Here is a 26923-nt window from a genome sequence, read left to right as displayed (position 1 = left end):
AACTCTCTGTAGCTCTGCTGTTTTATTACTTTAAAATGCAGTGGTCCCCCCCCCCCCCCCCTTGTGTGTGTGTGTGTCTTTCTCTCTCCTTATGTGTTGTTCTCCCCCATGGTCTCTTTCTCTCTCTGTCTCTCTTCCTCCCCTCTGACTCTCATCCCTTATGCAATGAAAGAATCTATAAGCATAATTTGCAGCATTTAAGTAAAAAGTATGTTTTAAACATATTTTAATGGGCATGGATTTCTAGATCTCATAATCAGAGCAAGCATTGTGTTATCTGGCAAGAGTTTCTGTTACAATGCTTTTAGACTAAAATCAGATGTTTACTAAGTTGACCAGTTTTCCAAGACACCATTTAAAGGGACATGAAACCCATATGAAACCCATATGAAAATTTAAATAACTTTCCAATTTACATCTAATATCTAATTTTCTTCATTCTTTTGATGTCCTCTGTTTGAAAATCATATCTAAATATGCTCAGTAGCTGCTGATTGGTGGCTGCACATAGATACCTCATGTGATTGGCTCACCCATGTGCATTGCTATTTCTTCAACAAAGGATATCTAAAGAATGAAGGCGTATCTTGCCACTGCCTCACCAGCCTCTGACATCACTGCACGTCACTGGTTTCACTGGTAAAAATAAATAATTGAAATGGGTATATATTTGTTTTTTGTTAAGTTGCCTAATAATTATGCACAGTAATAGTCACCTGCACACACAGATATCCCCCTAAAATAGCTATAACTAAAAACAAACTAAAAACTACTTCCAAATTAATCCTCAAAAATACAAATTGCCTAATAATTCTGCACTCCCTGTATATATATGTGTGTGTGTGTGTATATGTATATATATGTGTGGGTGTGTATATATATATATATATATATATATATATATATGTGTGTGTGTGTGTATGTATATGTATATATATGTGTGTGTGTGTGTATATATATATATATATATATATATATATATATATATATATATATATATATATATACAGTATATATATATATATACCTTGAGTAAAAAACTTAACCTAAACCTTAAATTAAATCTGAGAATTGTTTAGCTGAACGCGAACAATAACCAATGTTTTGAAAGAATAAAATAAACTAACAGTATTTAAATCAAGATGCTTATGCCGAGGATATAAAATATCATAACACACAAGAATTTCTCTTATTATTCTATTTTCTCTAGTTTTCTGCCATCTGTTCCTTACAGTATATTGTTTGACTTTATCTGCTTGAAATCTTTAAGAATATAATAAGCAGATGGTCTAGAGGGCACTTGGAGGACACTTGTTAAAGCTGAAGAGTCCTAGCTGTAGCGATAACAAAGATAGCTAATTATACTGAAAGCAGAAAACCTCATGTATTGCACTTGTAACGTACAAATACCTGTATAGACCAATTACATTACATTACTTGTAAACCATGTTATTAAGCATAAATATTATTAACCATTGTATGTAAGGAAGTTAGTAAATATATAAATATTCGCTTCATTCATTATTCAGCATGTTTAAAGGGACACGAAACTAAGCATTTTTCTTTTGTAAATCAGGATACAATTTTTGCTTTTATTATCATGGTATTCTTTGCTGATACCTAGGACGTTTTTGTGTACGTGTCTGGGACACTAAATGGTGACAAACACTCTTTTCATTTAGTTATCTTTCAGATGTATAACACTGTTAAAAGTTTCCTTGCAAAAGGCCTGCCATATTGTGCACCACACAAATGCACTCTCTTAACTAACTTACCTTCTTTTCAACAAAAGATACTAAGGGAACAAAGTTTGATAATTAAATTAAATTTGTTTTTTAATGTTATGCTCTATCTAAATTATTAAATAAATATTTTGGGATTTATGTCACTTTACATAGCGGGTAAGGACATAATTGCTTAAAGGGACAGTCAACACCAGAATTTTTGTTGTTTAAAAAGAAAGATAATCCCTTTATTACCCATTCCCCAGTTTTGCATAACCAACACAGTTATATTAATATACTTTTTACCTCTGTAATTATCTTGTATCTAAGCTTCTGCTGACTGCCCCCTTATTTCAGTTCTTTTGACAGACATGCAGTTTAGCCAATCAGTGCTCAGTCCTAGGTCACTTTACGTGCATGAGCTCAATGTTATCTATATGAAACATGTAAACTAATGCCCTCTAGTGGTCAAAATGTATTCAGATTAGAGGCAGTCTTCAAGGTCTAAGAAATTAGCATATGAACCTCCTAGGTTTAGCTTTCAACTAAGAATACCAAGAGAACAAAGCAAAATTGGTGATAAAAGTAAATTGGGAAGTTGCTTAAAATTGCATGCCCTATTTAAATCATGAAAGTTTTTTTGGGACTTGACTGTCCCTTTAATAGGCAAGGGCTAGAAGTATATAGCAGCAAAACCATGCAGCAACAAGGATATGCATTTTCTTCTGATGCAGGAATTACATGATCTAAAATTTTAGAGCATGTAATTTTTTGCATTAATGATCCTAATAAAGCATGTGTTTATCCCCTCCAAAGGGCTTAAACACTTAGGCAAAATCCTGCCCAGGAGCCACAAGCATTGCAGCTTCCAAGCAGTAAAGACCAGTGATGACAGCTTCATGCAGCTGCCACACCTGATTGGCTCATTGTCTGTGCCCTGAAACCCCCAAAAACTGAGATAGAACATAAAATTTTAAAAAGCTTTCCAATTTACTTCTATTATCAAATTTGCTTCGCTCTCTTTGTATCCTTTGTAAAAGAAGCAGCAATGCACTTCTGGGAGCTTACTGAATAAATCAGTTGAGCCAATGACCAGCAACATATATTGTATGTGCAACCACCAATCCCCAGCTAGCTTCTCGTAGTACATTGCTGCTCCTGAGCTAGTCTATGAATGATTTTCAACAAAAGATACCATGAGTACAAAGTAAATTAGATAATAAAAGTAAGTTGGAAAGAAGTTTAAGATTGTATGCTCTTTCTGAATGATGAAAGTTTAATTTTGACTGTACCTTTATAATCATATAAGTATATATAAATTATTTTTAAAATTCTCCTCACTGTTTAGGAGCTCTAACTGAATGAAGATAAGGGGCCAGATTATCAAGCTCCGAATGGAGCTTAATGCCCCTGTTTCTGTGCGAAACTTCAGGCTCACCAGAAACAGCAGTTATAAAGCAGTGGTCTAAAGACCGCTGCTCCATAACTTGATAACTTGTCCGCCTGCTCTGAGGCTGCGGACATCAATCCACCCGATCCTTTATGATCGGGATGATTGACACACCCTGCTAGCGGCCAATCTGCAGGGGGCGGCATTGCACAAGCAGTTCACAAGAACTGCTTGTGCAATGATAAATACCAACAGCGTATGCTGTCGGCATTTATCGATGTGCGGCGGACATGATACGCTACATCGTATCATGTCCGCTCGCACTTTCATAAATCAGCCCCTGAGTGTTAACCTGCATGTATCCTCTAATGGTTTAACCTTTAATACAAGTTCTTTTTTTCATTATTCACTTTTCGTTGTGTAAATGAAGGTGTGTTATTCTGGCCTGGAGATTGTCTTCTATTACAAAATTATATATATAAAGTCTATTTAACAGGACATTAATTACATTGTGTCATGATTGCTCTAGTTTTGAATTTTAAAATGTTATATTTTCATTCAGTTATTAGATGAAGAAAGATTCCAGGACATTGAAAAAATCAAAACCATTGGGAGTACTTATATGGCGGTGTCTGGACTTTCACCAGAGAAACAGGTACATTCATTCATTTAATCTAATAAATCCTAAATATGGATATTCACATATTATAAAACGCTTATTGAAAACCTTAAAGGGACAATCTACTCCAGAATTGCTGTTGTTTAAAAAGATAGATAATGCCTTTATCACCCATTCCCCAGTTTTGCATAACCAACATGGTTATATTAATATACTTTTTTATCTCTGATTACCTTTTACTCTAAGACTCTGCAGACTGCCTCCTTATCTCAGTTCTTTTGACAGGCTTGCATTTTAGCCAATCAGTGCTGACTCATAAATAACTCCACAGGAGTGAGCACAATTATATCTATATGGCACACAGGAACTAGCGCTTTCTAGCTGTAACAAAAACCTGCCAATATGCACTAAGATAAGAGGTGGCCTTCAAGGTCTCAAAAATTTGCATTTGAGCCTTCCTGGGTTTAGCTTTCAACAAAGAATACCAACAGAACAAAGCAAATTTTATGATAAAATTGTTTAAAATTGCATGCCATATCTGAATCATGATAGTTTAGGTTTACTAGACTGTCCCTTTTATACAAGGTTCACTGATCAACTAAACTTAAAGTGCTGAAAGAGTAATATTTATTCTTCTATTACTCAAACACGCATAAAGTACCAATGAGTTAAAAAATAGGAAATAAATATTCTGTTACAAAAATATATAGTGTAACAGCATTCAGTTCAAGTGCTACTAAAAAGTGTAAAACTATTGTGTGTTATTTAGAATTTTTAAAGATGATTTTGATGCGAATTTGGCAGTCTCAATTGATTTTGAATAAGGGTCAAAATAGATTGCATTCAATTACAATTCACAAAAGTCCCAAATTAAAGGGAAATTCTAATTCAAATATCCCTTGCTCTAATTTATTAGAGCAGGTCAATTTTGTATTGTAGATTCTAACTGACTACAGAACAATCCGGTCTGGTATTTTTCTGCGTGTTTTCGTCCGCCAATAACCATTTTTTTAATTTGTCAGGATCAGCTGTTTGCACTGAAAACTCATTATTGGCTCATTAAAAAAACAGGTCCTGTTTATCACATAAGAAAGTCCTGTTCAAGGGGGTTGGAATCTGATTTTTTTTACTTTTCAACAGATTTTCAGCACTATTTTTTCACTTATCGAATTCAGTAGCTAAAGGGACTCGATAAACTGGCATTTTAATCTTATAAGTGAGTAAACTAGATGTTTTGTGCATTTGTATTACATACTAAGGGACAGATTATGAGTTGAGTGCTAAAAATTACACGCAAGCTATAAGGGGTTTATCATGGGTGTTTGTGTGCGTTGGGTTTTCCGCTCCTATTACAAGTTGAATGTAAACACAAACACTTGAGTTCAAACTTAGTTTGATGATGATGCAGTCTGTTGTGTGATTATTTAATTAGGTGCTGTTAGCAAATGTTTTTGTTCATTAAACTTAGTTTGATGATGATACAATCTATATTATTAGGTTTATAATGCTGTTTAGCATTTAAAGTCTTCATTTCAAAGCTTTAAAAATAATGTATTAGGTGTTACATATGACAATTTTGAGAGGGGCCTGGAACCTAACTCCCTCACTTCCCATTGACTTACATTATAAACTAGGTTTCAATTTACAACGGTTTCGATTTACAACCATTCCTCCTGGAACCTAACCCCGGCGTAAACTGAGGGTTACCTGTATTTGTTTTTATTTTATATTTCAGATATATTCCTGTTTTAATTTCAGGACGTCTTTCTCTTGACTATGCCTTGTATTTGCTGCCATCTGGTGACAGCTCAAGGAAAATGCATGTTCATTTTATTTTCCCTATATTTCCTAAAGGGCTTACTATAATTTATCAAATTTGTATCTGTGTATGTGGATTTTTTAATCTCCTTCTTGGAGATTGTTTTCTCTGGGAGATTGTTTTATAGTAGCTTCTTTATAAGACAGATATTATTCTTAATATAGTTCTATTGATCTGGTATTCTGTATTAATCCTAGTTTTTCTGTATTTTCATCTAGAGGTTGATATCTACCTTCTTTTTCATAAAGGTTGTTTTCCTCTTATGGTAAGACCAAGACTTACACTATCTATATGATTATATCTGAGGGTCATCTTCTCAGATACGAATAGTCGGGGATTATGATCAGCATTTACTGGCAGTTTATAGAGACTATATGCTCCATTCTTCCCTTAAATCAGTAGAGTCCGTTTATCTCTACCATAGACCTGAAGAATGCATATTTTCAGGTCCCTATTCTTAAGAAGGGGGTTCCGGAGTTGGAACTGACGGCGTCTTGCCTAGACGGTACGGTTCAGATTCTAGTGGTACACAGCACTCTGGCGGTTCCTTGGAACTTTCCTGTTCTCTCCGTTTGCTCTCTTTTTCTGGAGTCATTACTCATATCAAGCTGGAGAGGGTGTTGGTGATTCTAATAGCTCCTGTCTGGCTTGCAGGATCAGTTTTGCAGATCTAGTGAATCTTCCTTGGAAGTTTCCCTTGAGGAAGGACCTTCTACTTCAGGGTCCTTTCCTCCACCCAATCCTAGGTTCTCTGATGTTGACTGCTTGCAGAGTATATCTAGTCTTGACTAGGCGTGGTTTTTCTGAGTAGGTCTTTGATACCATGCTTAGGGTTTGCATGCCTATTGCAAGTAAGTTTTACCATAGGATATGGTGTAAATACCTTTATTGGTGTGTATATTTTCTTGGAGCAGGGTAAAAGTACCCCGAATGTTGTCCTTTCTTCAGGAGAGCTTGGAGACAGGTTTGTCAGTCAGCACTCTAAAGGGTCAGATTTCTGCACTTCGTATTCTTTTACACAACCTTCTGGCAGATCTGCCAGGTGTTCAATCTTTTGTTCTGGCCTTGGTCAGAATCAGGACTGTATTTAAACCTGTTGCTCCTTCTTGGAGACTTAATCTTGTTCTTAAAGTTTTGCAGCAGGCTCTGTTTGAGCCGATGCATTCGGTTGATATTAAGTTGTTATCTTGCTTTTTCTTCTGCTCACAGAGTTTCCGAGTTTTTGGCTCTGCAGTGTGATTCCCCTTACATTATTTTCCATGTGGATAAGGTGCTCCTTCGTACTAAGTTGGGATTTCTTCCCAAGGTGGTATCAGATCACATTATCAATCAGAAATTTGTTGTTCCTTCCTTTTGTCCTCATCCTTCTTCTGAGAAGGAATGCCTGTTGCATAATTGGATGTTGTGTGTGTGCTCTAAAAAAAATTTCCTTCAAGCAACTAAAGAATTTCGGCAATCATCTGCCTGGTTCATTAATTTCTCTGGTATGCGTAAGGGTTGGAAGACCACTTCTTCTACTCTTTCACTATGGTTGAGACGTGTTATCGGTTAGCTTATGAGAAACATGGATGACTGCTTCCTGAGAGAATTTTGGCTCATCCACTAGGGCTGTCTCTTCTTCCTGGGCTTTCAAAAATAAAGCTTCTGTGGAACAAATCTGCAAGGCAGACACATGGTCCTCATTGCATACTTTTTCAAATTATACAAATTTTATATTTTTGCCTTGACTGAGGCTTCCTTTGGGAGAAAAGTTCTTCTAGTAGTGGTTCCTTTTGTTTAGGTCCGACTGTCTTATTCTCACTCCCTTTCATTCTGTGTCCTTGGGTATTGGTTCTCACCAGTTATTGGAATGAAATCTTAGACTCTCCATGCTATTGGAAAGAAAACAAAATGTATGCTTACCTGATAAATTGCTTTCTTTCCTGGCATGGAGAGTCCACAACCTGCCCTTAAACAAATTTAAGTTGACAGTTTTTTTGTATAAACTTCAGGCACCTCTATACCCTTGTGTCATCTTCCATTTCCATTTTCATTTGGCCGAATGACTGGACATTATGGGTAAGGGAAGTGACACTTAATAGCTCTGCTGGGGTGTTCTTTGCCTCCTCCTGCTGAATTCCCCCTAGTAATTGGAATGAAATCGTGGACTCTCCATGCCAGGAAATAAATAAATTTATCAGTTAAGCATACATTTTGTTTTTTCTTAATGCTTTTATCCAGCACAATAAAAAAGCATTAGATAACTTTTTGTGAGATTGTAATGACGCTGTCCTATCCTGCTCTTGTACCTTGATTATAGATCAAAATTGTGCAAACACAAAAAACTGTAAAAAACAATATAAATGAGTGATTCGCTGCAAATGCCCACAACACCCATCATGCCCTGTTCAAATGGCTTTATTATTCATTAACACATATTGGTATTGTTTTGAAACACAAGAGGTCACAAATCTCAACTGTAATATCAAATCTATTCCTGAAAAATGTATTTGTCATGTTAGTTTTTATATGTATTTTGATGCCAATATCACAAACTTAATAACTGGAGACAACTGTCTTAGGGGCTTTAACGACTGCAGCAGTTGTGGGGGAAAAAAAGTTAAGAATATTTAGTTAGAAAAATCCAAAAACTGTGCAATAAGTAATTGAAAATGGTGATTTCTGGTGGAATTCAATCAGTGTAATATCTCAATGCAAAGTATTCTACATATTTGTGCAGTCTGAAATTATTATTAAAAAATGTGAAAACCAAAATCCAGATGAATTTGGATAAGTTTGAAAAAAATCTGTATCTAGAGCTTTTCCAACAAATTGGAATGAGGGCCAATATATTTATATGTGGTTTTAAAATATGTTAATTCAACTTTAAAGTCTCTTTATAAATGCATCTTTTTACTAATAATTTATTTCACATCCAACCTAAAATGTATCAATATTTATTTCAAATGCTTAAATGTTTTTAACATCTTGATTTTTAAATTTTTTTTATATCTGTTTTATTTTCTCAAAATAAAATATTCCAATCAATCCAAAATTTTCATTTGAAATAGGAAAAACAGATTTGACCTAATTTATTATTTAATAATACTATCACAATGTTTCCACGTCAAACACAGCCAAGCTTGATGTTTTCCACAATGTTAGATATCCATTTCCCCAAAATGGCAATGTTAATAATCAATAATGGCTGCCAATCATAGAAAACTGAAATGAGTTAATGGGATTATTTAATGTGTGTTGCAATTAGAAAGTGTGGTGTTTCTGTTAATAAATGCCATTTGTGTATGGGCATGATGGCTAAAGTGAACAACTTTATTCAGTTGCTTTTCTTTTAAACTTTAAACATTCTAAAAGTGTTTTTATTGTAAGGTTGTTGTTTTTTTTTCAATCATTAAGAAAATCTTGTTTTCCTATTTGGCAAGCTTTTCATCTAAAATCAAGAAGAACACTGCAGGAAATGAATTTGCATATAATCATCTATATCAGGATTTTGGGTTCAATCTATTAAGCAGCATAAGCTTTTGAGCCCTTGTGTGACAGGCTCACATACAAGCCTGCTTCCCATAATGTAAGAATAAGTGGTCTCCTTACACTCCCCGCCACCTCGGAGGTGCAGAAGAAAAATCACCCCAAACACACTTGTCTCTGAATGATTCCGAAGCCCACCTCTCCCTTGTTGGTCATACAAGTGAGGGGTGGCATTACACAGTCACTTGAATGTGTAATAATACATAAGGGCAGCGAACGTACAAGAAATAATTGTGACAAAGCCGTGCAGCAGTTGAGAACAGCCTTTAATACATGGGACCCTTTTAGTTAAAGGGACAGTCAACACCAGAATTGTTGTTGTTTAAAAAGAAAGATAATCCCTTTATTACCCATTCCCCAGTTTTGCACAACCAACACAGATATATTAATATACTTTTTACCTCTGTAATTATCTTGTATCTAAGCTTCTGCTGACTGCCCCCTTATTTCAGTTATTTTGACAGACATGCAGTTTAGCCAATCAGTGCTCAGTCCTAGGTCACTTTACGTACATTAGCTCAATGTTATCTATATGAAACATGTGAACTAATGCCCTCTAGTGGTTAAAATGTATTCAGATTAGAGGCAGTCTTCAAGGAAGAAATTAGCATATGAGCCTTCTAGTTTTAGCTTTCAACTAAGAATACCAAGAGAACAAAGCAAATTTGGTGATAAAAGTAAATTGGGAAGTTGTTTAAAATTGCATGCCCTATTTAAATCATGAAAGTTTTTTTTTGGGCTTGACTGTCCCTTTAAAGGATCATAAAACCCAATTTTTTTTCATGATTCAAATAGAGAATACAATTTTAAACAACTTTTCAATTTACTTTTATGATTTAATTTGCTTCCCTCCCGTGCTATCCTTTGCTGCAAGGTTTATCTCGGTAAGCTTTGGAGCAGAAAAGAGCCTAGGTTCTAGCTGCTGATTGGTGCCTGCAGATATATAACGATTGTCATAGGCTCACCCATGTCTTCAGTTAGAAACCAGTAGTGCATTGCTGCTCCTTTGACAAATGATAACAAGAGAATGAAACAAATTAGATAATAGAAGTAAATTAGAAAGTTGTTTGAAATTGTATTCTCTATCTGAATCATGAAAGATTCATGTCCCTTTAAGTTACAAAGTTTAAAATATCGCCAAAAGTTCTTAACCTTAATGTACTAAACAAGATTTGTCTTTGCCAAATTTTAAGAAGATTGTGACACTTTTTTATTTTGTAAAAAGCTGTGCAAATGATCACAGTTGACAATAAACAAGATGAGATGGCAAACTGTTAAATCTTGATCACCAAGACGCTATTGCTGTAAAAAATCTTGTTTTAAAATACATAATTACTGTAACTTACATTCACTAAAATGTGAGTATGAAATAAAAAGAAAAATGTCAGGATGTTGTGGTCATGTTTTTGTTGATTTTGTCTTTGCATCAGGTCTCATCAACGGTATGAGATATCCTATATGTATATATCTATTAAATACATATACATAGGTTAATATCTAGCCCACCCATACTGATGTGATATACTATAGTGATGACTATACAGCATGTTTAATGACTCTAGACCATATATTCGTATATAAACCTAAAATGTTGTCTACAGCCTTTTCAGAGTGTTTTGCACATGCGGAATATTATAGAATTATTCTCACAAACATATTGAAAATGCTAGTCTTGCACTTTATCAAGGACCTTTAAGTGTTAAATTTGAGTGTAAGATGGTTCCAAAAACCTATAGCAAAATACATAAAAAATGTATTGTAATCGCCAAAGTTGATGCTTTCCATGTATCGTATGGGTGACTTTCCCCGTATTCGATCTGATATTTTTCCAAAACAAAAATAGTGTTTTTGTTCACATTGTGATCATTCTGATGTGAAAAATATGTATATGTAGCTGATAAAAATGATCAACAAGACTAGAGAGTTAATTAGGGAATTAATAATTTAATAAACACCAAAAATAAGAAATGTTTCAAACGGAATATTTGGTAACAAGTAAATAAAACATATAAAATATATATTACACTATAGTTTTGAAAACAAAGCCTAATGATTTGTTACAACTGTAATATATCTAAACACATGCGGTTTTTGTAAACAGTACTTGATAAATTTCCTTGTTAAATGTATTTGCCAAATGGTAGCAATGGGCTATAAATCACCATGTCTTATTCAATGTTGTGTACAGCGATTTAATGAGACCTGCAGTTATTGTTGATGAATAGTGGTGTTTTTTCTGGAACAAAACAAACAAACAAGCAAAAACACAATTAGCAAATATCTAACATGAAAAATAAAAAATAGCGGCTTTCCAAAAACCTGCCATGTTTAATGTATTCTGTACTGTCTGTTTTTTAGCAATGTGAAGATAAATGGGGACATTTGTGTGCCGTGGCTGACTTCTCTATAGCTCTGAATGAAAGCATACAAGAGATTAACAAGCATTCATTTAACAACTTTGAACTGCGTATTGGTAAGCACAACAATCTATCTCTCAAAAGCGCTGTTTTGTGTAGCGAGTGATGGAGTAAGAAGCCTATATTTTCTTGCAAGTTCAAATAAATCAATAAAAGCTTTACATCTAGAATATCATCAATATGACTAGACTTTTTTTCTGTACATAAAATAATTCATGTTTATATTGAAGCACATTTATTTACTTTTTCTACTTTATTTTAAATGCAATCTGTATTATTTTGTTTCATTTCATCTTATATTGCCCTGGTTGTTGCTTCTGCGTCATAAACCTTTTCATGCTCTTTAGCAAAAATATTATCCCCCTAAATAAAACAAATTTAATTCAATCAGATGCAATATGCAAACTCACAGTTACATCATATCATTTTGAAAAGCCTTGTATTGATTTTCAGTTTATTTTTTCTTACCCAAAATAAATTCAGATTTCTGTGCTCACATCTAAAGCTATTTATAGTGCTTTTTTCCCAAATCAATATCCATTCATAATATATTAAAGATTTCCCAATAAGACCCCTTGTGTGTTCTAATTATTTACATCTTCCATCTATCATCTCTACCAGTTATTAGACTCAACACACCCTAAAATCAAACCTATTTAGGAGAATTGATAAAATCTGATACTTAAAGGAATATTAAACATGTCTGTTTCATTGTCGTAATAAAAAAGCACTAAGCAGTGGGTTGTAATTAATAGAACCATTGCAATATTTATTATTCATAATTTTGAAAGGATTTTTTAATCTTTTAATTAATTTATTTTTTTAACTTCATTTACGAAGGGTCCATTACTTCTTGTCACAACTCCAGAAGGGTGCTACAGGAAGGCAGATGAGCAGCTTTTATTTTAAAGTGTTTCTAAGAGACATCTGGCTCTAGCAGTAGTCAGTTTATTGCCCATGCTTATTAGTGAACTTTTGCTGCACAATCATGTGACAGTAGACATTAAGTTCTGTAATGGTAGCTCTTTTATATAGCTGCAGGCAGTGGCTACACTGATAATTTCTAAGTTCTCATTTAGCAATAAAACAAGTAAGTTGTTTGCTGTTTTAAATACAATCTGGGTTTTTATATGTTTACTTTGATTTAACATATTTGTTTTTACTAAAAGAGCACTGTGCCACTTTAACTACACTGTATATATTCCCCCTATTTCACTTTTGTTCAGCTTAGCACTTAGCAAACTCTCACAATAGGACACAAAGCTTTTCTCCTCTACTGCTGTGTGTACTACTGCCCTATTTTGCTGTTCCTTATACCCCAAACTTAGCAAATTGTAATTTAAATTGCTTTATTATCTCTTTTTTAAATTTTGCAGGAAAACTGTGGGCTGTAGCAAAGCTGCAGTTCAGATTGTCATGTACATCAAAACACACAATAAAATGTCTGTTTATGTCAAAATATCATGCTTGAAAAGGGTTGTTTAGAGTTAGATTGTCTCTGTGGTTTATCCCCTAAGTCTGTTGTAACTATAACTCTAGCCCTAACATTACAGTGACATTTTAATGTTAGCTATTCCATTTGTGCCAAATTGGTATAATCAACATTTACATTGGGCATCATTAAAGGGATATAAGGCTGCAATAATAAAATACTGTACGCTTAAATACATGGTTAAAGTTAACTAGAGAGCAGCAATGAACTACTGGTCCAAAGCTGAACACAGCCACTTTGCTAATGAGAAGTGGCATATGCTCATAGCCTCCAATCACTGGCTGTTTTTAGCTGATGTTTATCGGTGTACTGTTGCTCTGGAGTTGACCTGCATTCTCTTAAGCTCACTGAGCAGACAAGAGTCTCTAAAAAAAGATCTTTAATTGCTAGGTAGGTACTTTACAGCAATTTTTCTCAACTCCAGACCTCAGGACCCGTAACAGGTTAGATATTCATTATATCTTAAAGGAACATTAAACACTAAATAAATGCTAGAGAGAATGATGCATTCAAAGAACAGATTTGTCTGAGAATAACATCTAAATGTATTTTATTGTATTTTATTGACAAAATAAGTGTAAAGTTTTAGTGTCTATAAAACAATGGGAGCTGCCATGGTTACCCTCTCCGCTTTGGCCAGATAGGGAACGTTATAAATAGATCGTTGTGCAGCTAATGGCTGTGTGGACTATCACAGTGTTCTGCACTTTTATTTCTAACAGGAACTGAAAAGCTCATAATTTTGAGCATAGGTGAAATAATCAGCTGATCAGTAACCATGGTTACTAACCTGCTCTAACCCTTCAGCTGATTATTTATAATATAATGAAACTCTGACCTGTTAAGGGTCCTGGGGACTGGAGTTGAGAAACACTGCTTTACAGGATTCTGTATAGGAAGATGTTAGAGAGCTGTGTATCTACATACTGTACAGTTCTGTATTTGAAGGGGATGCACATACATTACAGAATATTAGTAGTTTTATAAAGCATATAGAAAGTATGATGTATACATTAAATATTGTATTGAATGGGACAGTCTACTTGAAAATGGTTATTGTTTAAAAAAAATAGATAATCCCTTTATTACCCATTTCCCAATTTTGCGTAACCAAAACCTTCATATTAATATGCTTTTTACCTCTGTGATTACCTTGTAGATAAGCCTCTACAGACTACCCTCTTATCTCAGTTCTTTTGACAGACTTGCATTTTAGCTTATCAGAATTGACTCATAAATAACTCCACGTGATTGAGCACAATGGTATCTTTATGGCACACATGAATTAGCTCTGTCTAACTGTGAAAAACTGTCAAAATGCACTGAGATAAGAAGACTTAGAAATAAGTTTGAGCCTAACTGAGTTAAGCTTTCAACCATGAGTACCAAGAGAACAAAGCAAATTTGATGATAAAAGTAAATTGGAAAGTTTTTAATTGCATGCCCTATCTGAATAATGAAATTTTAATTTTGACTTTACTGTCCCTTTAATGTACAAAGTAATTTCAAAATACAAAATTAAGATTGTACCAAAAAAAGCTCACAGGTACTTCATTCTAACGTATAGGCAAGAAAAATGAAGTAGGAAAAGAAATAAGATCAAAAAAATAATAGGAGCAGGGAAGATAGATGTGCGTTAGAAACAAACAACACAAAAAACACAGGGTGAGGTCTTGTGGACTCTCACCACCATGAAAAAAATTATTTATCAGGTAATCATAAATTAGGTGGTGAGAGTCCATGATCCATAACTCCTGGGAACTAATACCCAAGCTGTGAAGTCCACGAGTAATGAGACTTAAAGGGCAGGATTTAAAAAACATATTTTTCACTGAAGAACAAAATCCACAAACTCACAATAATTTTAATGCACTTAAATTGTAAACAGGCAAAAATAAATCAAGCTGAGACTACTGCCTGATGGACTTTTCTACCAAAGGCTGCCTCAGAAGAAGCAAAAACACCAAAATGGTAGAATTTAGTAAATGTATGCAAAGAAGACCAAGTAGCTGCCTTGCAAATTTGGTTAACTGAAGCCTCATTCTTGAAAGCCAAAGAAGAGGCAACTGATCTTGAAGAATGAGTAGTAACCTGTTTCAGTGGAGGCTGAACTGGCTGAATAATCCTTATGAATCAAAAGTTTCATCCAAGAGGCCAAAGAAACCTTTTGTCCTTTCATAGAACCAGAAAAGTTAACAAACTGGAAGTTTGTCTGAAATCCTTAGTAGCATCAACATAATACTGCTTTCCAGTTGTTCACTCCTGGAATATGAAATGCAGAGACTAGACAGGAATTGACTTCTGCCCATGAGAGAATTTAAGAAACTTTGCTCATAACTAGGGAACTGTGGGTTCCCCCTGATGATTGAGATAAGCTACTGCTGTTACATTGTTTGATTGAAAGCGGAGATGAGACTCCCTTTTCAACAGAGGCCAATTCTGAAGAATCCTGAAAATAGCACAGAGTTCTAGAACATTTATTGGCATCCTCGCCTCCCAAGGGGCCCAAACCCCTTGTGCTCTGAGACCTCTAAATAGCTCCCAACCTGAAATATTTGCTGTAGTGATCACAGTCCAGGTAGGACAATCAAAAGTAGCCCCATGAATAATGAACTGTTGATTCAGCCACTAAGTCAGAGACTGACTTGTACTGTAATCCAGAAAAAAACGTTTGAGAGAGCTGAGTATGATCCCTTCACTACTGGCAAAGCATACAAAGCTGAAGAGGTCTCATGTGAAACCAGCAAATGGAATTGAATCTAAAGCTGCAATCATGAGACCCAGTACTTCCATACAGAGGGAAATAAGAGAGACTGAAGGTTCAAACAGGCTGTCCACAATTGTAACCTTCTCTGTTCTGTTAGGGAATGACTCATGTAAACAATCTATCTGATACCCCAGAAAAGTAACCTGTGTCTGAGGAACCAAAGAACTCTTTGGAAATTTATCTCCAGTGGTGTTGAAGAAACAACCACAGTCTGTTGGTGTGCGATTCTGCTAAAATATAAGATGGAGCTTGAACCAATATATTGTCAGGTTAAGAAAATGCTACAATTGCCTGAGATCTGATCACAGACAATAGGGCACCCAGAACCTTTGTGAAAAGTCTTGGAGCTGTAGCCAGACCAAATGGTAGAGCAACAACCTGAAAATTCTTGTCTAGAAAGGCAAACCTCAGAAACTGGTAATGTTCCCTGTGAATTGGAACATGAAGATAAGCATCCTTCAAATCTATTGTGGACATAAACTGACCTTGCTGAACAGAAGGCATAATAGTCCAAACAGTTTCCATTTTGAAAGTAGGGATTCATACAAACTTATTCAGGGATTTCAAATCCAGAACTGGTCTGAAAGTACTTTAATTTTTTGGAAAAATTAAGAAATTTGAATAAAATCCCATCCCCTGTTCCTGCAAAGGAACTGGAGCAATTACTCCCAAAGTTTCCAGATCTAAAAGTGACTGAAAAAAGTCTCAGACCTTTAATGGATTACTTGGAACATTGGACAGAAAAAAACTTCCTCTGGGAGGCTTTGCTCTGAAACCTATCCGATAAACCTGAGAAACTATTTTCAGGACCCAGGGATCTGGAACAGACTGAAACCAAGCTTCCTGGATCTGTCCCCTACCAGAGCCTCTGGATTGGGGTCCGCACCTTCATGCAAACTTGAAAGTAGGGGTGGACTTTTTGGCTTGCTTAGATCTGTACCAATTTGCCTCCAAACTGTGCCAGAGGTGCTTTGTGTCTGAGAGGAGGAATCACCCTTCTGTTCCTTTTTTCCGAAAAGAGAAACAACAATGATTAGAGGCTTTAGATTTCACCTTGGGCTTCTTATCCTGAGGAAGAAAAGCCCCTTTACCTCCGGAAACACTAGATATGATAGAGTCCAATTCAGAACCAAACAATTTCTTTCCCTGGAAAGAAATAAATAAGTCTGGATTTAAACACCATATCAGTAGACCAGGACTTAAGTCATAAGGCTCTTCTAGAAAGAACTGCCAAGGACATGTTTTTAACATTAATTTTAATAATGTTAAATACAGCATCACCAATAAAGGAATTAGCACATTTGAGCAATCCCAAGAGGTTAAAAAAATCTTCACTAGCAGAATGATTAGAAAACTGCTCTGAAAGATAAGTTAACCAGTAAGAAGAAGACAATAGAGATAGCTGGCCTAAGCAAATAACCTGCTTTCAGAAAAGCCCTTCTTTGAAAGCATTCTAACTTCCTATCTAAAGGGTCCATAAAATAAGTATTGTCTTCCAAAGGGATAGTAGTACGCTTAGCCAAAGTAGAAATTGCACCATCTACTTTAAAGACAGTTGAATATTTTGAACTTTAAATAAAAAAAGAGGATGAATCAGGTTAAACATCAGAAGAAGCTTCCTCATCACCAGAGGAAGCTTCTCCTTCTGTAGAAAAAACAGTATTATTCCTAGCCTCAGAAGGTATAGTACTAGTAGAAGGTAAATTCTGAATTCTGAACTGACCCTTTACCCTTACTTAACCAACATTTCAGAAACAGTAGATTTGATGAGATCTTTCACACCTGGAGAAAAATCTGTAAAGCTTCCCTGAACAAACAGAAGGTGCAGTAATACCCATAGAAGCAGCATTAGGTTGGTCAGAATACATTAAAATTTCTCTTGTTAAGTGTATCCAGTCCACGGATCATCCATTACTTATGGAATATATTCTCCTTCCCAACAGGAAGCTGCAAGAGTCCACCCACAGCAAAGCTGCTATATAGCTCCTCCCCTAACTGCCATATTCAGTCATTCTCTTGCAAGCCTCAACATAGATAGGAGGTCGTGAGAGTCTGTGGTGCTTTCTACTTAGTTTATTCTTCAATCAAAAGTTTGTTATTTTTAAATGGCACCGGAGTGTGCTGTTTATCTCAGGCAGTATTTGGAAGAAGAATCTGCCTGCGTTTTTCTATGATCTTAGCAGACGTAACTAAGATCCATTTGCTGTTCTCACACATTCTGAGGAGTGAGGTACTTCAGAGGGGGAATGGCGTGCAGGTTTTCCTGCAGATAAGGTATGTGCAGTAAAATATTTTTCTAGGAATGGAATTGACTAAGAAAATACTGCTGATACCGAAGTAATGTAAGTAAAGCCTTAAATGCAGCGATAGCGACTGGTATCAGGCTTATTAATAGAGATACATACTCTTGTAAAAATGTGTTTTAAAACGTTTGCTGGCATGTTTAATAGTTTTTTAACATATGTTTGGTGATAAAACTTATTGGGGCCTAAGTTTTTTCCACATGGCTGGCTTAAATTTTGCATAGAAACAGTTAACTGAAGCTTCCCACTGTTGGCTGTGGCAGTTTGTTGTGTCTGTTTTTAAAAACGTCTATGTCATTTTTTTGATCTGTTTTTTGCATTAAGGGGTTAATCATCCATTTGCAAGTGGGTGCAATGCTCTGTTACCTTATTACATGTACTGTAAAAATTTCGTTTGTTATACTGCCTTTTTTTCACTGTTTTTCAAATTTTGACAAAATTTGTTTCTCTTAAAGACACAGTAACGTTTTATATATTTGCTTGTTAACTTGATTTAAAGTGTTTTCCAAGCTTACTAGTCTCATTATTAGTCTGTTCTAACATGTCTGACATAGAGGAAGCTCTGTGTTCATTATGTTTTAAAGCCATGGTGGAACCCCATCTTAGAATGTGTACCAGATGTACTGATTTCATGTTAAACAATAAAGATCATTTTTTGTTTTTAAAAACATTATCACCAGAGGATTCTGTCGTGGGGGTAGTTATGCCGACTAACTCTCCCCACGTGTCAGACCTTTTGACTCCCGCTTTAGGGACTCACGCTCAAATGGCGCCAAGTACATCAAGGGCACCCATAGCGTTTCTTTTACCAGGGGATTCTGTTGAGGGGAAAGTTATGCCGACTAACTCTCCCCACGTGTCAGACCCTTCGACTCCCGCTTCAGGGACTCACGCTCAAATGGCGCCAAGTACATCAAGGGCGCCCATAGCGTTTATTTTACAAGACATGGCAAAGGTGGTGAATAATATTCTGGCAGCAGTATTAGTCAGACTACCTGAAATTAAAGGAAAGCAGTTAGCTCTGGGGGTAGATACAGAGCATACAGACGCTTTTAGAACCATGTATGATACTACCTCACAATATGCTTAGTCTGTGGGTGATTTTTTTTTTTGACTCAGGGAACATGATTTAACCTGATTCTGATATTTCTACATTTAAAATTTATGCTTGAGAACCTCCACTTGTTGCTCAGGGAGGCTTTGGCTGCTCTGAATGAATGTGTACAATCGCAGGGCCAGAGAAATTGTGTAGACTGGATAAATAATATGCAGTGCCGGTGTGTACTTATGTTTTTCCAATACCTAAAGAGGTTTACTAAAATTTTTCATAAGGAATGGGATAGACCAGGTGTGCCGTTCTCTTCCCCTCCTATTTTTTAGAAGAATGTTTTCTAATAGTTACCACCACACGGGACTTCTGGCAGACAGTTCCTAAGGTGGAGAGAAGAGTTTCTACTCTAGCTAAGCGTACCACTACCTCTGACGAGGACAGTTGTGCTTTTTAGATCCAATGGATAAAAAATGTTTATTCAACAGGGTTTTATCCTGCAGCCCCTTGCATACATTGCTTCTGTCACTGCTGCTGCGGCGTTCTGGGTTGAGTCTCTTAATGAGGCTTTACAGTTAAGCGACTCCATTGGATGAATATATTTGACAAGCTTATGCTAGCCAATTCCTTTGTTTTCTGATGCCTTGTTCATTTGACTAGACTAACGGGTAAGAATTCTGTTTTTTACTATACTGGCGCGCAGAGCGCTATGGCTTATATCATGGTCAGCTGTCGTGACTTTAATAAATAAGCTACTTAACTTCCCTTCAAGGGGCAGACCCTATTCGGGCCTGGTTTGAAGGAGATTATTGCTTATATCACTGGAGGAAAAGGTCATGCCCTTCCTCAGGATAGGTACAAATCAAGGGCCAAAAAAAAAAAAAAAAAAAAAAAAAAAGAATACATTAACATTTTTAAACATGAGTCACATAAATAAGCTAGAGGAGATACTTTAGCTCTTTCTCTTGTAAGATGTATCGAGTCCACGGATTCATCCTTACTTGTGGGATATTCTCCTCCCCTACAGCAAGTGGCAAAGAGAGCACCCACAGCAGAGCTGCCTATATAGCTCCCCCCTTAGCTCCACCCCCCAATCATTCTCTTTGCCTACTCTAAGTAACTAGGAAGTGCAGAGCGAGTGTGATGACAAAAATGTTAGTTTTTTTATTTCTCAAGCAAAAGTTTATTTTAAATGGTGCCGGTGTGTACTATTTACTCTTTGGCAGAAAAGGAGATGAAGATTTCTGCAAGGAGGATTATGATCTTAGCACTTTGTAACTAAGATTCATTGCTGTTCTCACAAGGGCTGAAGAGTACAAGAAAACTTCAGTTGGGGGAACTGTTTACATGCTAAGCTGCATATGAGGTATGTTTAGTCTATGTTTTTCTAGACAGACTGTGTTTATTCTAGAAAAGGCTGGCAATATCCCCATGGGGAAAGGGTAAGCTGTTTTCAGACACTTGGAATAGGAATTTCAGCTTACTTGAATGGCTCATTTTTTACTGGTGACACTGTTAGGAAAAAACATTTTTTGTTTGTTCAGTAAATGATGCAATTATAACGTTTTTTTAAGGGACTGAAGGGGTCATTGTGGCTTGTGTTAGGGTTTTTAACCCACATAGTTAATTAAGAGACACTCAGGTGTTTTTCTAATAGACCTCAAAACATTGAGTGAGGTGGGAGGGGCCTATTTTCGCCCCTCAGTTGCGCAGTTTCTTTTCTTTAAGAGTCATCCAACTGCTTTTCTAGAGGTTCCTGCTATGTTTGAGGGCTGTAAAGGAGGATTTTTCCCCCACAAATCATTCTGAAGGGCAGGTAGGCGCCACAGCAGAGCTGTGGCAAGGTGCTGAAAGTCTTTTTTACTGGTTTTGATGTTTTTTCAATCCGGTTTTGCCATTAAGGGGTTAATTGTTTATTTGCATAGTTGTGCAAAGTTACTAAGGCTGTAAGATACTACTGTAAAAATTTTGATAAGTTTACTGCTTTTTTTACACTGTTTTGCAGAACTTGTGCAGCTTTTTTCTCTTAAAGGCACAGTACCGTTTTATTTCTAAGTGTAATTTACTTTGATTACAGTGTTTTCCAAGCTTGCTTATTACATTACCAGCCTGTTTACCATGTCTGATACCAAGGAAACTCCTTGTTCAATATGTTTGGAAGCCATTGTGGAACCCCCTCTTAGAATGTGTCCCAAATGTACTGATATGTCTATAAATTATAAAGAACATATATTAGCATTTAAAAATAGAGCAATAGATGATTCTCAGTCAGAAGTAAATAAGGGTTCGCCATCTAGCTCTCCCCAAGTGTCACAACCTGTAACGCCCACACAAGTGACGCCAAGTACCTCTAGTGCATCACATTCATTTACTTTACAAGACATGGCCACAGTTATGAATACAACCCGCACTGAGGTTTTATCCAAACTGCCTGGTTTACAAGGAAAGCGGGACAGCTCTGGGTTAAGGAAAAATGCTGAGCCATCTCACGCTTTAGTAGCCGTTTCTGATATGCCCTCACAATGCTCTGAAGGGGCGAGGGATTTGTTATCTGAGGAAGAAATTTCTGATTCAGGAAAGACCCTTCCTCAGACAGATTCTGACTCCATTAGAGGAGATTATGGACAGAATTAAGGCTTTTAAGTTGGCAAATTCTTTTATTACAGATGCCGCATTTCAACTGGCTAAATTAGCGGCAAAGAATTCAGGTTTTGCCATTTTAGCACGCAGGGCATTATGGCTTAAGTCCTGGTCTGCTGATATGTCATCTAAATCTAAACTTTTGAACATTCCTTTCCTATTCGGGCCTGAACTGAAGGAGATTATTTCAGACATCACTGGAGGGAAAGGTCATGCCCTCCCTCAGAATAGATCAAATAAGATGAGGGCCAAACAAAATAGTTTTCGTTCCTTTCGGAACTTTAAGAGTGGTTCAGCTTCCTCTGCTACAAAGCAAGAGGGGAATTTTGCCCAATCCAAGTCAGTCTGGAGACCTAACCAGGTTTGGAACAAGGGTAAACAGGCCAAGAAGCCTGCAGCTGCCTCTAAGACAGCATGAAGGGGTAGCCCCCGATCCGGGACCGGATCTAGTAGGGGGCAGACTCTCTCTCTTCGCTCAGGCTTGGGCGAGAAATGTTCAGGATCCCTGGGCTTTAGAAATTGTGTCCCAGGGATATTTTCTGGAATTCAAGGGCTCCCTTCCAAGGGGGAGATTTCACATTTCTCGATTGTCTGTAAACCAGACAAAGAGAGAGGCGTTCTTACACTGTGTAGAAGACCTAAATATCATGGGAGTGATTTGCCCAGTCCCAAAGGAGGAACAGGGGCTAGGGTTTTATTCAAACCTAATTGTGGTTCCCAAGAAAGAGGGAACCTTCAGACCAATCTTGGATCTCAAGATTCTAAACAAGTTCCTCAAAGTTCCATCATTCAAGATGGAGACTATTCGGACTATTCTACCTCTGATCCAGGAGGGTCAATATATGACTACCGTGGACTTAAAGGATGCGTATCTACACATCCCTATTCACAGAGATCATCATCATCAATTCCTCAGATTTGCCTTTCTAAACAGGCATTACCAGTTTGTGGCCCTTCCTTTCGGGTTCGTCACGGCTCCCAGAATTTTCACAAAGGTGCTAGGGTCCCTTCTGGCGGTTTTACGACCACGAGGCATAGCAGTGGCGCCTTATCTAGACGACATCTTAATTCAGGCATCGACTTTCCAGCTAGCCAAGTCTCACACAGACATTGTGTTGGCTTTTCTGACATCTCACGGGTGGAAGGTGAACATAAAAAAGAGTTCTCTCTTCCCTCTTACAAGAGTTTCCTTCCTAGGGACTCTGATAGACTCGGTAGAAATGAGAATATTTCTGACGGAGATCAGAAAGTTAAAACTCTTATCCACTTGCCGAGCTATTCATTCCATTCCTCGGCCATCAGTGGCTCAGTGTATGGAGAAAATCCGACTCATGGTAGCGGCAATGGACATAGTTCCTTATGCCCGCCTACACCTCAGACCACTGCAACTATGCATGCTCAAACAGTGGAATGGAGATTATGCAGACTTATCTCCTCAACTGCATCTGGACCAGGAGACCAGAGATTCTCTTCTCTGGTGGTTGTCTCAGGACCACCTGTCTCAGGGAATGTGCTTCCGCAGGCCAGAGTGGCTCATTGTAACGACAGATGCCAGCCTGCTAGGTTGGGGTGCAGTCTGGAACTCCCTGAAAACACAGGGCTTATAGTCTCGGGAGGAAGCTCTTCTACCAATAAACATTTTAGAACTGAGAGTGGTTTTCAATGCGCTTCAGGCATGGCCTCAGTTTGCTGCGGCCAAATTCATCAGGTTTCAGTCGGACAACATCACGACTGTAGCTTATATCAATCATCAAGGAGGAACAAGGAGTTCTCTAGCGATGATGAATGTAACCAAAATAATCCGGTGGGCAGAGGATCACTCTTGCCATCTCTCCGCAATCCACATCCCAGGAGTAGAGAACTGGGAGGCGGATTTTCTAAGTCGTCAGACTCTTCATCCGGGGGAGTGGGTACTCCATCCGGAGGTATTTGTACCAGCTGATTCAGCTATGGGGCACACCAGAATTGGATCTGATGGCATCTTGTCAGAATGCCAAATTTCCTCGTTACGGGTCCAGGTCCCGGGATCACAAAGCAGTACTGATAGATGCTCTAGCAGTGCCTTGGTCCTTCAATCTGGCTTATGTATTTACATCATTTCCTCTCCTCCCACGTCTGGTTGCCAGAATCAAGCAGGAGAGAGCTTTGGTAATTCTGATAGCTCATGCGTGGCCACGCAGGACTTGGTATGCAGACCTAGTGGACATGTCCTCGGTTCCACCGTGGACTCTGCCAATGAGGCGGGACCTTCTAATTCAAGGCCCGTTCACACATCCAAATCTAATTTCTCTGCTTCTGACTGCTTGGAGATTGAACGCATGATTTTATCAAAGCGTGGTTTCTCTGAATCGGTCATTGATACCCTGATTCAGGCTAGAAAGCCTGTCACCAGGAAGATTTATCATAAGATTTGGCGCAAATATCTTTATTGGTGTGAATCCAAAGGTTACTCATGGAGTAAGATTAGGATTTCTCCTGTTAAGTGTGATCAGTCCACGGGTCATCATTACTTCTGGGATATTGCTCCTCCCCAACAGGAAGTGCAAGAGGATTCACCCAGCAGAGCTGCCATATAGCTCCTCCCCTCTACGTCACCTCCAGTCATTCTCTTGCACCCAACGACTAGATAGGATGTGTGAGAGGACTATGGCGATTATACTTAGTTTTATACCTTCAATCAAAAGTTTGTTATTTTATAATAGCACCGGAGTGTGTTATTCCTTCTCTGGTAGAATTTGAAGAAGAATCTACCTGAGTTTTTACTATGATTTTAGCCGGCGTAGTTAAGATCATATTGCTGTTTCTCGGCCATCTGAGGAGAGGTAAACTTCAGATCAGGGGACAGCGGGCAGATTAATCTGCAAAGAGGTATGTAGCAGCTTATTATTTTCTGACAATGGAATTGATGAGAAAATTCTGCCATACCGATATAATGTAAACTCAGCCTTAAATGCAGTAGCAGCAACTGGTATCAGGCTGTCATGTATGTATATTTTACACTTCAGTATTCTGGGGAATGGCACTTCACTGGAATTATACTGTGTGCATAAGACTTTAGCCTAATTTGCAGGGACTAGCAACAGGCTTTTTAATAACACTTAATTTATGTTAAACGTTTTTTGCTGGCATGTAAAATCGTTTCATTTCTGAGGTACTGGGTGAATAAAATATTTTGGGCACTATTTTTTTCCACTTGGCAGTTGTTTTATTTAATTTATGACAGTTTACTGATCTCTCTCACTGTTGTGTGTGAGGGGGAGGGGCCGTTTTTGGCGCTTTTGCTACGCATCAAAAAATTCAGTCAGAAGCTCACTGTACTTCCTGCATGATCCGGTTCATCTCTACAGAACTCAGGGGTCTTCAAAACTTGTTTTGAGGGAGGTAATCACTCACAGCAGAGCTGTGAGATTGTAGTTGACTGTGATAAAAAAACGTTTATTTCTGTAACTTTTTTTTCTGCTATCAGGGTTAGTTATCCTTTGCTAATGGGAACAAGCCTTTGCTAAAATTGTGTTTTTTACAAAGATTTGATGCTATAACCTTTCAGTTTATTAACTTTCAACTGTCATAACTCTTTCTGTGCTTCTTATAGGCACAGTACGTTTTTCTTATTATAATAAATTACTTGAAAAGTATTTCCAAGTTGCTAGTTTATTTGCTAGTGTGTTAAACATGTCTGATTCAGAGGAAGACATCTGTGCTATATGTGCTAATGCCAAAGTGGAGCCCAATAGAAATTTATGTACTAACTGCATTGATGCTACTTTGTGGGATATTCTCCTCCCCTACAGCAAGTGGCAAAGAGAGCACCCACAGCAGAGCTGCCTATATAGCTCCCCCCTTAGCTCCACCCCCCAATCATTCTCTTTGCCTACTCTAAGTAACTAGGAAGTGCAGAGCGAGTGTGATGACAAAAATGTTAGTTTTTTTATTTCTCAAGCAAAAGTTTATTTTAAATGGTGCCGGTGTGTACTATTTACTCTTTGGCAGAAAAGGAGATGAAGATTTCTGCAAGGAGGATTATGATCTTAGCACTTTGTAACTAAGATTCATTGCTGTTCTCACAAGGGCTGAAGAGTACAAGAAAACTTCAGTTGGGGGAACGGTTTACATGCTAAGCTGCATATGAGGTATGTTTAGTCTATGTTTTTCTAGACAGACTGTGTTTATTCTAGAAAAGGCTGGCAATATCCCCATGGGGAAAGGGTAAGCTGTTTTCAGACACTTGGAATAGGAATTTCAGCTTACTTGAATGGCTCATTTTTTACTGGTGACACTGTTAGGAAAAAACATTTTTTGTTTGTTCAGTAAATGATGCAATTATAACGTTTTTTTAAGGGACTGAAGGGGTCATTGTGGCTTGTGTTAGGGTTTTTAACCCACATAGTTAATTAAGAGACACTCAGGTGTTTTTCTAATAGACCTCAAAACATTGAGTGAGGTGGGAGGGGCCTATTTTCGCCCCTCAGTTGCGCAGTTTCTTTTCTTTAAGAGTCATCCAACTGCTTTTCTAGAGGTTCCTGCTATGTTTGAGGGCTGTAAAGGAGGATTTTTCCCCCACAAATCATTCTGAAGGGCAGGTAGGCGCCACAGCAGAGCTGTGGCAAGGTGCTGAAAGTCTTTTTTACTGGTTTTGATGTTTTTTCAATCCGGTTTTGCCATTAAGGGGTTAATTGTTTATTTGCATAGTTGTGCAAAGTTACTAAGGCTGTAAGATACTACTGTAAAAATTTTGATAAGTTTACTGCTTTTTTTTACACTGTTTTGCAGAACTTGTGCAGCTTTTTTCTCTTAAAGGCACAGTACCGTTTTATTTCTAAGTGTAATTTACTTTGATTACAGTGTTTTCCAAGCTTGCTTATTACATTACCAGCCTGTTTACCATGTCTGATACCAAGGAAACTCCTTGTTCAATATGTTTGGAAGCCATTGTGGAACCCCCTCTTAGAATGTGTCCCAAATGTACTGATATGTCTATAAATTATAAAGAACATATATTAGCATTTAAAAATAGAGCAATAGATGATTCTCAGTCAGAAGTAAATAAGGGTTCGCCATCTAGCTCTCCCCAAGTGTCACAACCTGTAACGCCCACACAAGTGACGCCAAGTACCTCTAGTGCATCACATTCATTTACTTTACAAGACATGGCCACAGTTATGAATACAACCCGCAC

The 26923-nt window shown here is 37.2% G+C and overlaps 1 protein-coding gene across 1 annotated transcript in view; it reads left to right on the top strand.

The window, feature by feature from the left end:
- ADCY8 (adenylate cyclase 8) overlaps positions 1-26923 on the top strand; it is a 937503-nt gene that overhangs the window by 898717 nt on the left and 11863 nt on the right. Inside the window, exons 18-19 of the mRNA XM_053715945.1 lie at positions 3677-3769; positions 11439-11553. Of these exons, the coding sequence (XP_053571920.1) occupies positions 3677-3769; positions 11439-11553 (208 nt within the window). The remainder of the gene's footprint in view (positions 1-3676; positions 3770-11438; positions 11554-26923) is intronic.

This window comes from Bombina bombina, chromosome 5 (assembly GCF_027579735.1).
Source record: "Bombina bombina isolate aBomBom1 chromosome 5, aBomBom1.pri, whole genome shotgun sequence".
Taxonomy (NCBI): domain Eukaryota; kingdom Metazoa; phylum Chordata; class Amphibia; order Anura; family Bombinatoridae; genus Bombina; species Bombina bombina.
This window is presented reverse-complemented; position numbering and strand designations above follow the sequence as displayed.